This window comes from Apis florea, unplaced genomic scaffold (genome assembly GCF_048593485.1).
Source record: "Apis florea isolate Af1SG1 unplaced genomic scaffold, ASM4859348v1 contig_2291_pilon, whole genome shotgun sequence".
NCBI lineage: Eukaryota > Metazoa > Arthropoda > Insecta > Hymenoptera > Apidae > Apis > Apis florea.
The window spans coordinates 4,604,419-4,617,353 of NW_028256553.1; the positions used below are offsets into that span (position 1 = coordinate 4,604,419).

The window sequence follows — 12,935 nt, forward strand, 5'->3', positions numbered from 1 at the left end:
GAACGGATTATACACACGTGGATACACACACATGCGTGCTCGTTTGTGTGTATAACACAGCGATTCGCAGAACGATACACAATTTGCAAGTTCGTCGCACTGACTACTATTATGTTTTATTATGCAAATACGTTTTATCATAGGCAGAGAAACATAGGCACGCGAACACGCGTGTATTTCACTTCTCTTTTCCCTCTCTCTCTCTTTCTTTCTTTGTGACACACCGTCAACGGATCTCAGGATATAGCATTAAATAATTATCGGTATCTAAAAAGAAAAAGAAGTTACGCAAGCAGAGCTGATTGTTGACCGTCGCCGCTACCGAAGAATACTGGTTGCCGCTTGATCAAAGGACTACTACTCGATCACGCAAAAGTATGTGTATTTAAATTCATGTAAATGTATGTAAATATATATATATATATATATATATAATATATGTAGTACTCATTGTATGTGATTATGTACGTAATTTCGCGTAATTTCAGGAAGGGCTCCTTTCTGAAATAATATCATAATTGAAAAAAGAAAAAAGAATAGCTGTTCCGTTTCTAATTTCTGTTATTTTACCGTCTCATGTTTTCTATATATGTGTTTTTAGTAAATCATTTCATGTAAAAAATGGTTCGACTTCTTTTTATCTGGATTAACCTTCATTTTTGTTTACTTTTTATGATTCGCAACATGCATGAATACATGTGTGCTTGTTATGTCTTCATTTTGTTTATTTGCGACATGACAGCGCTGGTTCACGCAAAAATTAGAAAAAGATAGAAATGAATGGAACCGTCTTTCACCCCTGGTTGATTTTCTTCTTTCTTTATCTCCTTCGCTCTTTTACTCTCTCTCTCTCTCTCTCTCTCTCCCACTCTCGCACTCTCTCTCTCTATCTCCGCGTACAAACTCTCGTCCTCTATTGTTGTCACATGGATCGCGCCGCTCATCCTCATTTTTTTTTTTTTTTCAATCTTATATATCACGTTACAGTAGATAGTATCTAAATGAAATGTGTTCACAGCCACACATTAATATTTATACACAGATTTTATACATGTATTTATATATATTTTTAAATATATATATATATATTTATTTATATATTTATAATTAATCTTTTAGCAAACGCCACACCCGTTAATGTTTCGTAGCCTGCTGTTTGTTTTAAATTTATTTTTTTGTTGTTGCTTTTTTTTTTTTGTGAAATCTGTGTTTTATTACCACTACCTTTCCTTTAGTATACGTTTTCGAAACATTATGTTCATTCGTTATATATATATATTTTTTTTGTTTTTTTATTTTTTTTTTTTTTATTTTTCGTTTTTCTCTGTCTGGGAAAAAAGAAAAGAAAGAGCGACCGTGGAACGCTAACGGACGCTTCCATATGCGCTAACAATCGTTTCTGTTATTTTCTGATTCAACTCCAGGCGCTCTCTATCCTTTCGTTTTTTCTCTCTCGTCGTCGGTCTTTTTTTTTTTTCGAATTTTTTCTCAATACTCTTCTCTCCCGTTTCTCATCTCTCTCGATTAGTCGTCGCTTCTCTGCCTCACAGTTGATTTTCCTTCTATTATTCGGAATCTTGTTGGCAAGCTGATGCCACTGAGCGGCAGCGCTACTATTCCCCAGGGACTTTGAAACTTATGCTTTTTTTCGATGCACGCACAGTCTCCGTCTTTCTCGCGCCACTATTGCGAGTTGTACGCGTTGTATTTCGTTCTATCGACGCGCGCACAAATAAGAATGTAACGTTAAAAGTCGTCTATCATTTATCGCGCGTAACGCAAACAGATTATTACATTTCTCTCCACTATTCGTTCGGATTCGTTAGGCACAACACATTTTCTGTTATTTTTTTCTATCTGTTTCGCTTTGTTTGTTATCATTCTTCTTCTTCTTCTTCTTCTTTTTTTTTTTTTTTTTTTATTATTATTATTATTTTGTTTCGTTTGGAGTCTTGTAGTCTCTCAGTTGATCCCCTACGACCGTATTACAACAAGTACCATCGTGTTTTGGTCCTTCCCCCCACGACAACTGATTCGTCTATTGCAGTTGGATAAACGCGTCGATCCAGGAGAAACAGAAAGAATACACGAATAGACGAAAAAACGTATGCAATGTAACAAATCGAATATTTCCGTTCGAATCTTCTTGGTTCCTCTAATTCCCTTCAGTCTTCCCTGAATCGCTAATAAGCGTTCGTCATCACCGACTTCTTCTTCAAATCAACGATCCATCGAATCGATCACGGCGAGTTCATTTTCTCTCGCTTCTCTCATTTCAACGAGTAGAACGCTACTCGTCTACGTCACACTTTGAATCGTGTGTCAATATGTGATGTTTGATGCATGTCCAAGCGTCAACTGAGAACTAAACAATACTCCTTTGGCCCGTGAACAATCAATGATGATCGATCATCATCGTTCTCGATATTTTTGAATAAGCAAGGACCACGATGATCCCAATCCCGTCGATCGTTGTTGATTTCTGATAATAGTAGATGTTCGGCCCTCCCGTGGTCGGTAAGCAGAGTCTCATCGATGGTTTTATAATCGGCAATGATCGCAGAGATGTCGCGGACGTCGATGACCGTGCCGGTAGTTGTCGTAGCGGTAGAGATGGCGGTACTGGTGGCGACGATGGCGTTGGCGTCGATGTCGCATCACGACGAGCACGCCATCCACGAGTTGCAGGTGCACGTGTAACACGCGGGTATCACCGGAGCGTAATAATAACCGTTCGCGTACACGTAGGTGGCGGGTGGCCCAGGCGGGGCTTGCTGATGATTCGTCAATCGTTGTTGCTGCTCCTGGCACAACACCTGGTAGGCAAGATTTTCGATCAATGCGAGTGTCTGTCGTCTCTCGTGGCCCATCAGGCATACAGTGGACTCTTCCACCACGTTATGGAGTAACATCAGGTACTGATACTTGAGGGCCTCCTCCTCAGGGCCGACGAAGTGATTCCACAGGTAGTTCTCAAGTTTGGCGCGTTGTTGGCTGATGTCGGGAAAGTCGATGAAGAATCTCGAGCACATGTATCGCTCGAGGGTCTTTATGTATTCGGGCTGCGAGGGTTTGTACATCTTAACAAGAAGATTGCAGTACTTGAGCAGGCCACCTCCGCGAATCTCTTCGGGACTCCTTGTCGAGATCAGTTTCTTGTGAAGGTGATACAACGCTTCCTGAAAGTCACCGTACACCGATTCGCCTACAACCGTCGGGTAGAAGTTTTCGCCGATCGGCAGTTTGCTGCATTCGTAGAACAAGAGGAGCGAGTCGAGGACAATCTGGAACGAGTCGACCGAGAACTCGAACTGCCGCCTCATCGAATCGACGAATTTCAGCTCGACGTTCCTGTGGCCTCGCGAGTTCCCGAGGGAGATCAGGGACCATCGGTCACCTTCGTTATTCACTTTCACCATTTTGCTCACGTAAGCCTCTTTCAGGCTGCAAGTAGTGATACGCTTGCGACTCACGCCTTCCGGCAGAAGGTCGAACAGCGAGCCGAGCACCGCGGCCTTCACCTTGTCGTAATTTCGCCCGCTCGAAAGCTCCACGGCAAAGATCAGATCCAGATCGTTGTACGGCTGCGATTCAGTGGCGAGGACGTGGGAGGCGGCGCCACCGTTCAATCTTATATCGCGTACCCTCATCCCGGCGCCACCGTTGCTCGGATCCGACTCCAATTTGCTGCGGACCACGTTCACCAGATCTCTCAATCTGACCTCCAGAGTGGGAAAGTTTCCACGCCCGTGGATGCACACCACTTCGTTCATCACGTCGTTCAATCGTTTCACTTGATCGAAGCTGAGCACGGCCAGCCTCTGCTGGGGATCCGGGCAATTTGGATTGTTGTTGTTGCTGTTGTTAGTGGTGTTCGCGTTGCTCTCGTTGCCAATGTTTTTGGTGCCGCTCACCTGGCACAGGGACTCCATCATAGCGACCCGACGTTGGCGTTCCTCGCCGATCTCCAGGGAGCCACACTGTAATGGAAACGAAACGGGGAGATGTTATTAACCGTATCATTTCCGCCTTCGATAAAATAAATAACTGTATTAAGCTGCGCCATGCTCTTAAATGGATATTGTTGGAATGGGTATTATTATTACGTTGAACGAAAGGTAGAAATAAAGTAGTTGAAAACTTATAATTTATTTTGTAAAGTATTGTTTTTACGATTGTTTCCAAAAATATCCAATTAAATGAGAAATCAACTTATTATTGTTAATATTTAACACACACACATATATATATTTATAGATATATAAATTTAAATATGATTTTATTTAAAAAAAAATTAATAATACTAAAAATTTATAATTTTAATTTTTATTTATGAATAAATATATGTATGCTTATTATTTCATTTTACGAATAAAATTTGATTATTTAAGAAATTTAAAAAGAAAATTTGAAAAGGACAATTGTTTTGAAAAAGGAATAAAATGTATGAAAATTAAGAAAAATTATATGTTAAAAATTAATTTATTTAATTTATTTATGAAACATTTTACCTACGTATATTTTACAACTATTTATAGTAATGATTTGTGTATAAAAATATAGAAGCATAAAATATAAATATAAATAAATATTCTAATCCTTTAATCATTTTTTTTTTTATATTTATATTCAATTTTATCATTCTTTTCTATTTTTCTTAATCGAAAGAATAGGACAAAGTTAGAAAAAGGAAGTTATCGTCTCGATGTTCCTTAATTCTGCAGACGACATTAATCGTGACATGAAAATCATGACGAGAATGGCAATAAAATGATGATGCGATTAATTTAATCGTATCGCAAATAGATAAACAGTTTCGAGAATAAACACAGTGAGAAGTTTAACATTCTACATGCTATCGTACACGTTTAGAAATATCACGAGATTACGTTCGAATAATGTATTTGTAGGAACTTCTCACTCTTTGTCAATCATTCGATCTTTGTAAATAAAATAAAATAGTTTTTATTTCTTGCAAAAAAATCTGATATTTCATTAATAGATTTTGTTTCATTTTTAAAGAGATTTTCACTCATCGGAAGTTTTGAATTAAAAATAAAACGATGTGAAGTAGGATTGTTGAATGTAGATATTTTTTTCGACGCTTCAAAAGATTACGAAGGAAAATCATTTATTTGAAAAGATTTCGAAATACTTGGAAATATTTTTAAAATTTGTAAAATTCCTTAGATTGTGTTGTCAACAAATTCTTAAGAAATATTTGACTTCTATTTAATTTCTAAGAATTTTATTAATATTCCAACAAAAAAATTCTTTTAAAATATTTCAATGGAAAGATATTTTAACATTTTTTTTTTTTTTTTTTATATATAATTCTTCTCTATTAAAATTCCTTCGATTTTTAAAACTTCTTTTAATAATATAAGGAAAAAAAGCAATAAATAAATCAATTCAAATAATTTCTTAAAAGCGCAAAATTAAAAACTTTCACCACTTTTATAAAAAATTCGGAAATCTGCCATTTTCATCGCAAAAAAGCATCTAAAAATTTTATATATTCAAGATTCTCATTTAAAATTACAAAAAAATTACAAAAAACAAATGATTGATTTTTAGAAACTAATGTAACAATAATAAGAAAAACTGAAATTTTAATTATCCTTGAAAATTTCTTATCTTACTGAAGAACAAAATTTTTAAGAACCAATATTTTCGAGATATTCGCAAAAAAAAAAAAAATAGTTGCTATTATTGAATTTCATCCGCATCTGAGTATCATGAGTGTGCGCGCGTCAACATGTCATTTATCAACTATTTATATAAACACATCACAGTGTGTGGTAGCGATTCCAAACGTATAACGGGTGAACTAATATTATTGTATTTATCGTTGGGATCGCTGATTTCGATCATTGTAATTTTAATTCCACTCAACAAGGATTATTTTATATTCTATTTTCGCACTCCGTATCCGAGATATCCCGAAGAATGCCCAAACTTGATGTAAGTTGTCATAAAAATCCACGAGGAAATAGTTTTATGACCTGTTCATCCGTTATACAATTCTACTTGTTTATCGCTGTAATGTATTTGTATAAACAATAGATAACAGTAGCCACAAACGAAATTCAATGTCGTAGTAACAACTATCATTTCCAAATATGTGGAAAAATTGAACGATGCTTACATAGAAAAAGAAAGTAATTCAAAATCTTCTATCTCTCTGTTACGTATTTAAAAATCATATATTTATATTATATTATATTAATTACAAAAATAAATTATAATATAATATAATTCCTTCCCGAAAAATAATCCGAATGGAATTCTCAAAATTCTAAAAAAAAGAAGAAGAAAAAAAGGTTGGAATACGATGGAAAAGGTCGATGCCACTGGACGGAACTCTGGAAGTCAGCTGTTGAAAGTAAACACCGAAGCGAAAGGGAGCCGATTCGAAGCGCTGGTCGAGAGTTGGTTCCCCTCGACTCGTTCACGGCCGCGTTTAATTATCGTTATTTCATTAGGAGATAACGAGAAAAGATATGGTCGATCAGCGGCTAAGAGCCACCGTTAAGTTTATACCCGAGCTCACGCGGCTTCGATATTAATCGGGATAACTGGGCGATAAAACCGGTCGTTAAATTGAAATTCTTCAACATCAGGCGTGCATCAGAATCGCGCCATCTATTCCCGCTCTCGTTCTCTCACCGTGCACTTGGGAACAACCGGCACTTAATCATGGCGGTATATAACTTCGTTAGCTAATTGCCCCACGCTCGATTACCAGATCCAGTTGCGTCATCACACACTTTTCGATCTATTTCGCACGATGTTTCGTATCTGGGATGTTCACCACACGTTCCCATTCCCATCTCTCGCGTGAGAATAAGTTTTTTTTTTTTTTGATAAATTATTATTGCACCATTTTTCGGATGAAAAAAAAAAAAAAAGAAAATAGGAGGATTTGAGAATATATTTCGATCGTTGCAAGAATAAAAAAAAACACGTGAATTCGATAATACGAGTTGGAATCATTTCAGGATAAAAAGCTGATAAGAATGGCTGTTAACTCGCCAGATATCATTATCGCTCTTTTCCTATTAAAGACGATAATGATTATATTATGTTACACATTTTTCGTAATCGACACTAGGAAAACCTACCTTCTTTCTCCAAAGAATTCTTTAAGTTACAGAACTATGCTTGAATTAATTACGTGATGCAATATTGGGGAAAAAAGGAGGACGAATATATTCCCATCATTGAATTTTCCACGAATTGTTCAAAGAAACGAAAAAATTATTAATAATAATATACATTGCACACGTCGTCACCTTATATTTTCTCCACCAATAACATTCAAACTTGAACGAAACTGTAGAATTCCCTCGCACAAACTATTATATATTTAATCCATCCATCGATTATTACATTACGTGTTACAGCGATTGTATTGAGTGCCACCTCGGATTCACCACGAATTAACCAGTTTTCGAGTTACTTTCACTCGACCAGGGTTATATATATATATATATATCCTCTAGTTATAACTTTTCCCAAACCGATCACGAAACAATCGAACCACCTGTGGATCCCGCGCTTCCCCACCAGTTTTTTCTTCCAGAAAAATTCGAAGAACAATATCACTCGTTTTTAACTGTATGCAGCTTCAGCTTTGGTATATCACAGGCTTGATCACTGATCGAGAACTTCAGTAATTAAGAACTTGGCCACTTTCTTCAGTCTGGGCAAATTCGATTGAACTCTTTAGAAATGCGAGGAAGGGTATTTTATATTAAAGCGTGAATTTGCAAACGGATTCGCATGAGCCGAGCAGATCCACAGCTGATGAGAGGCAACAGCGAACTGAGAGCAGCGCGGTGAAAGGCGTACGAGGAAGACTGGCGGCAGTGACGGTGGCGGTGGCGGTGGCGGCGATACCTCCATCAATAGCAGCGATAGCGACGTCCTTAGTGTAGCAAAGAGGAGAGAGAGAGGGGCGATACAAAGCTAGCAAGCCGCTATCGACATCGAGCTCCGGCTTCGTGTAAATCTGATCATTGTACACGCTCTTTTCAACTTTTTTTTTCTTTTTTTGAAACACGTATCTCGCTTTGCATTTCATAATAACAAGTAACTATTCATCTCTCTTTTTCTAAAATTATACAAAGAATGTAATCTTGGATAAGATACTACTATAAGACATTATATATCTTCAAGCGTGAATCAAGATTAAGATGATTTTAATGATTTTATATTTCGATCATGAGAATATAATTTTTCGTTGAATTATATATATATAAATAAAAATTCTCTTTTTTTCTTTGTATTTCGAGACTTGAAATCTTCTAAAACGCCATAATCCACCATTGTCAACGTTCTCAAGGTCCCCGGCTCGAGATATCGATGGGCAATCAGCAATCTATTTGAATCTCTGTCACTTGCAGGAAACTTTCTCGATACAATTTCAATACTATTACTCGGAAAATTTCCCCATGCGCCAAGAATGTTCTCCATTACTTTCTCGATATTTCTATCTGAAGGATTGTTCGATATTTTTTTTTACCTCTTTTCTTTGAAATTATGCAATCCAAAATTGAATCCTGTTTTGAACGTTCAAATCAATCTCAAGGTTAAAATTGTTGAACATTCGCTCGTTTCGAATCGAGATACGATTTCCTTTTTCGTGATAATAAAAATTGTGATTCGAGGAAAGATAAGGATTATCATATTAAGTATACATTTTCCTCCAATATGGATATCTTGAAGGAAATAAGAATGATTACGTGTGATGAATTGATACAACAAAGTACAAATAAATATGCAATAATACAAATAAGGATCATTTTGAAATGAAAAATGGGATAAGTAATTACAATATACGATTGTTTCCTTCATATTTACAACTTTTTTAATAATGCAAACAATCTATGTTTCTTTAACATTTTTTGTTTAGATCCATAAAATATATTGACACCTTGAATCTGGATCACACTTTATATTTCAAGTTTAAAAAATTATGTATTCTTCGTGAAAAATAATCTTTGAATATAATTACGACTAAATTAGAATTTATGGAATAATATAATCGTGAAAATATATCTTTCTTGAATTTAATAACTCGTGAATATCATGTAAACATTGTTCACAAATGTGATAGATGCTACTCATATCATAGTTTCAATGTGTACGACATAAATTTTTAAATTCGATTATCTGGAAAATAAATTAAGTCTTACGTAAATAATTATGGTCACATTCTGTGTCATATAATTTTTATAAATAATTTTCTTATTTATTTATCTCTATTGCATATTATAATTATCAATTAGAAAATGTGCAATAAATTGTAACAATTTTTTATTTAATATATATATATATATAATTGTAAATTTAATCAACATGAAAACTCGTCAACAAACATTTGTTGTTAAATATTATCATCTCCAAATGTAATAATGCAATTTAACAGCAATGATGTTAATTAATTATCGTCAAGCTAATTTTTAGCTATTATTTGCTTCCAATTTAAATAATGAAAATAAAAATCCTTCATCTAATTCCTTTCTGACGATTTTCTGTTTTTATTCATTTAATATTTCTCTTCTTAAAATTAAGAAAAAAAAAAAAAAAAAAACAATGTTTCATATAAACAACTTCTCGAAAGATCGTTCATTTTTGTTATCGTTATGTTACCACTCTCGCGCCATAACTCAATTTTTTTCATCTATCGACAATCGAAACATTTTCTACAAAACCAATTTTCCCATACAACAAAACGACCATAAAGAGAAGACAAAATAGACGAGCAACCCTCGTCAATCGCTCGTCCCTCTCCGCAGTTCATCGAGAATAATAGTAGCTTGGGTGAAATCAACTGGAAAAATGATGTGGCTCGTTGAATCGCTGCGACGTTCGACTCTGATCGACCATTAACCATTCCATGAGAGAGGAACAAAGATAAAGGATGAAAAAAAAAAAAGGAAGAAAAAGTAAAGAGATAAATTGAACGTAAAGAAAATGAATAGAGACAGGAAAGAGGAGTAGAAGAAAATAGTGCGACCGAAGGCAATGAAAACAAAGGGGGAAAAACAAACAGAATAAAAAGATATAAAAAGCTAGAAATAACTTGAAAGCACTTGAATAAAAAAAATTATTTAATAAAAGGGAAAATGAATAACACAGAGGAATGAAACATGAAACAAAGATAAAATTGGAAATCAACAAGTAGCAATGTACTAAAGAAACAGCCAAAAAAGAAAATAAAAAAAAAACAACAAACAACATATAAAAAGTAACTTTTTCGTCAATATTCAAAGTACCACTGTATTCTTCCTTCAAAAAGTTTTACTTCGAATGTCAAAAAATACTATCCTCAAATTTTTTTTACAAAAGAAGAAAAAATTTTGTACACAATTTCAATTATAGCTAAAGTAAACAATTACCGTGGAACGAACGAACGAATAAATGAAAAAAATGAAGAAAAGATAAAGCGTAGGGTGAAATGTATTGCCCTAGATCCTTCCTCCCCAACATTCCCTATCCCACCCTATAGTAATACCTTGAATGACGTCACGCCAAAGAGCGCGTAGGTGTCGCTGAATGAATACACCGACCCAGCCGTTACGCTATTCCCCCTTACGCTCATCCACATTTAAATGCGTTTGCCTGTGTTTCATCGAGCTTGGATGACGTATATGTATAACAGCGCCCACGCAGGTCACAGCGAGGAAGAGAGAGAGAGAGAGAGAGATGGACCGACGAGAGATGGTCGACAATAGTATCGATCTCGAGGATGGTCCCAGTCATCAACCCACGTTAAATCGTGGCTCTTTTATTTTTACGTCATCGTGTATTCGACGATACGACGCAAAAGTATGAAATATCTTATGAGGGGAATGGGAAAGATGGTCGCAAAGAATGAGTCATTTAGATAAGATTTGAACTTCGTTATGCGAAGATGCGTTGCTTCCGCGTTTAAGGAAAAATAAAAAAGGAAATACGAATCTCTTGGAGGCATTTGAATAAATAGAATATTTCTTGCGAAGTATTTTTAAGACGTATATATTTAAGAAAATGTGTTTGAGGATTGTGTTGTCTTGGAAAATTAAATGAAGGTAAAGATTTTTAAATAATTTTTGAATAACTGTAATGAAACTTGTATTAAATATATTTAATGCTACGCCAGTTTTCAATGTTTACTTTGTATGGAATAGATTTCACGTGTGACGAAGAAAATTAAAGATATATTTTATATATTTTATGATAATGATTATTAATAGGGATTGGAAAATCGTCAAAATTTTTTAAAGTTGATAGCTTTTGAATTCTGAATTTTTTATTTATCCTAAAATCGGAGCCACAATTATTTTCAACATAGAAATCTTTTATCTCACCATCAATTTAGATATTATTTGTATAATATAGAAATATTTGCTTAAGTGTTAAGTTATTTACATAATTCATAATTAGCAAATAGCTGAACGTCATATTTATTTTATAAATCTTCGTAATTCTCATAATTTTCTATTAATAAAATATCAAGCAAATTTGCTTCTTTATCAATAGCAAATTTATCTCATTAGTAGTTATCGTGATACGTTCAATTATTTTTGATAATATTTTTATCATAATGAAAAATTTTGAAGGCAAAAATTTATTATTACCTAATATCTATGCACTATATAAATCTTAAAATACCATAAAAACCGTGTTAAATTTTTGCAATTGATGATATTCATTTTATCTTTAATAATTTAGAAAATTTAATTACTATGAGTGTGACGAGCATAGCAGCGATTTATTTATACGTGCAATGGTATGCCACTTTTCAACTGTTTCTATAAACACATGATGATGGTGGCTTGCATCCAAAATATATAACGGATTAGCAAATTGTATTTATCCATAGCGAACTTGAGCATTCCTCTGGATGCAAAAATAAAAATCTTCGCCAATTACAATGATCGAAGTTGTAACAATGGATAATCGTGTCATATTGGCGTATTATATTCGCCAATGTTTGTATTACGTCATCAATAATGAAATGAATATTCAATGAAGTGATAATGATTGTTAAAACAATCGCATTTATAGTAATTACAGAAAAAAAGGAAATAATTAAAAAAGTTTGATTAGATATGTGTCAATTTACGCAACAAAGAAATTTGCAATGCAGGTAATTTTGAAAAATTTGATTTTTTTTTTCTTTTTTTTTTTTTCTTGAACGATACCAACGTATTTAATCTCAAGTATATAACAATGAATTCAGAAATTTGTACAGAAGCAGTGAATCGAATTATTTTAGAAAAATAATTAATAAAAAAATATCTTAATAATATTAAGTAAGACAGGTTAATGACAACTCAAATTTAATTATTATCTCTATTTCGATATAATTTCTTTTGATATCAGTCGATACAGCCTTATCTACAATATGATTCTTAATCAATGAAACATAGTTTTATAATTTCCTTTTTTTTTGGTAACTCAATCACTCAATCGTGAGAAAGAAAGAAAATGTACAACAACGTGTGAACAAGGGATAACGAACGAACAAGAATTGACAATATTATTAGTCCAATTTAAAATTTTAATTTATCAATTATCAATTTCATTTCAGTTGTACTGTATCTGGTCTTATTTCTAGTCACGTAAATATGAATATGTTTTTATAAAAGAAAAATCAAGATTATATATAAATTCAATTTTTCTTCTAAATTAATTATACTTGTGCCAGCAAAAGAGTATTTATCATATTGATTTTGAGGGGGTCGTTTCTCTGTTTTCAGAGAATAATGAATTGCAATTGAATGAGAATATAATTATTGAATTATATCTCCTAATATTGGAAACACTATTGTACGCAATTTTTACGCATTTCTCTCTGTCTGTTCTTTTCTTTCTCCTTCTGTCAAATACTGTTGGTCAAGTCACTTTTAGGAAACGAAAAATGTCACGATTCGATCGATTAA

General features: G+C 33.9%; 1 protein-coding gene across 3 annotated transcripts in view; it reads right to left on the reverse strand.

Moving 5' to 3' along the window:
* Positions 1-1,333: 1,333 nt before the first annotated feature.
* The window catches only part of LOC100866733 (terminal nucleotidyltransferase 5C), a 181,165-nt gene continuing 169,563 nt past the window's right edge, over positions 1,334-12,935 (reverse strand). For 2 of the 3 annotated variants that reach the window (XM_003694232.4, XM_003694231.4), the window contains exon 2: positions 1,809-3,980. In XM_003694232.4, the coding sequence (XP_003694280.2) occupies positions 2,658-3,980 (1,323 nt within the window). In that variant the 3' untranslated portion in view covers positions 1,809-2,657. Of the gene's footprint in view, positions 3,981-7,295; positions 7,830-12,935 lie in introns of those variants that run through there. The other variant, XM_012487392.3, reaches the window with a different exon arrangement.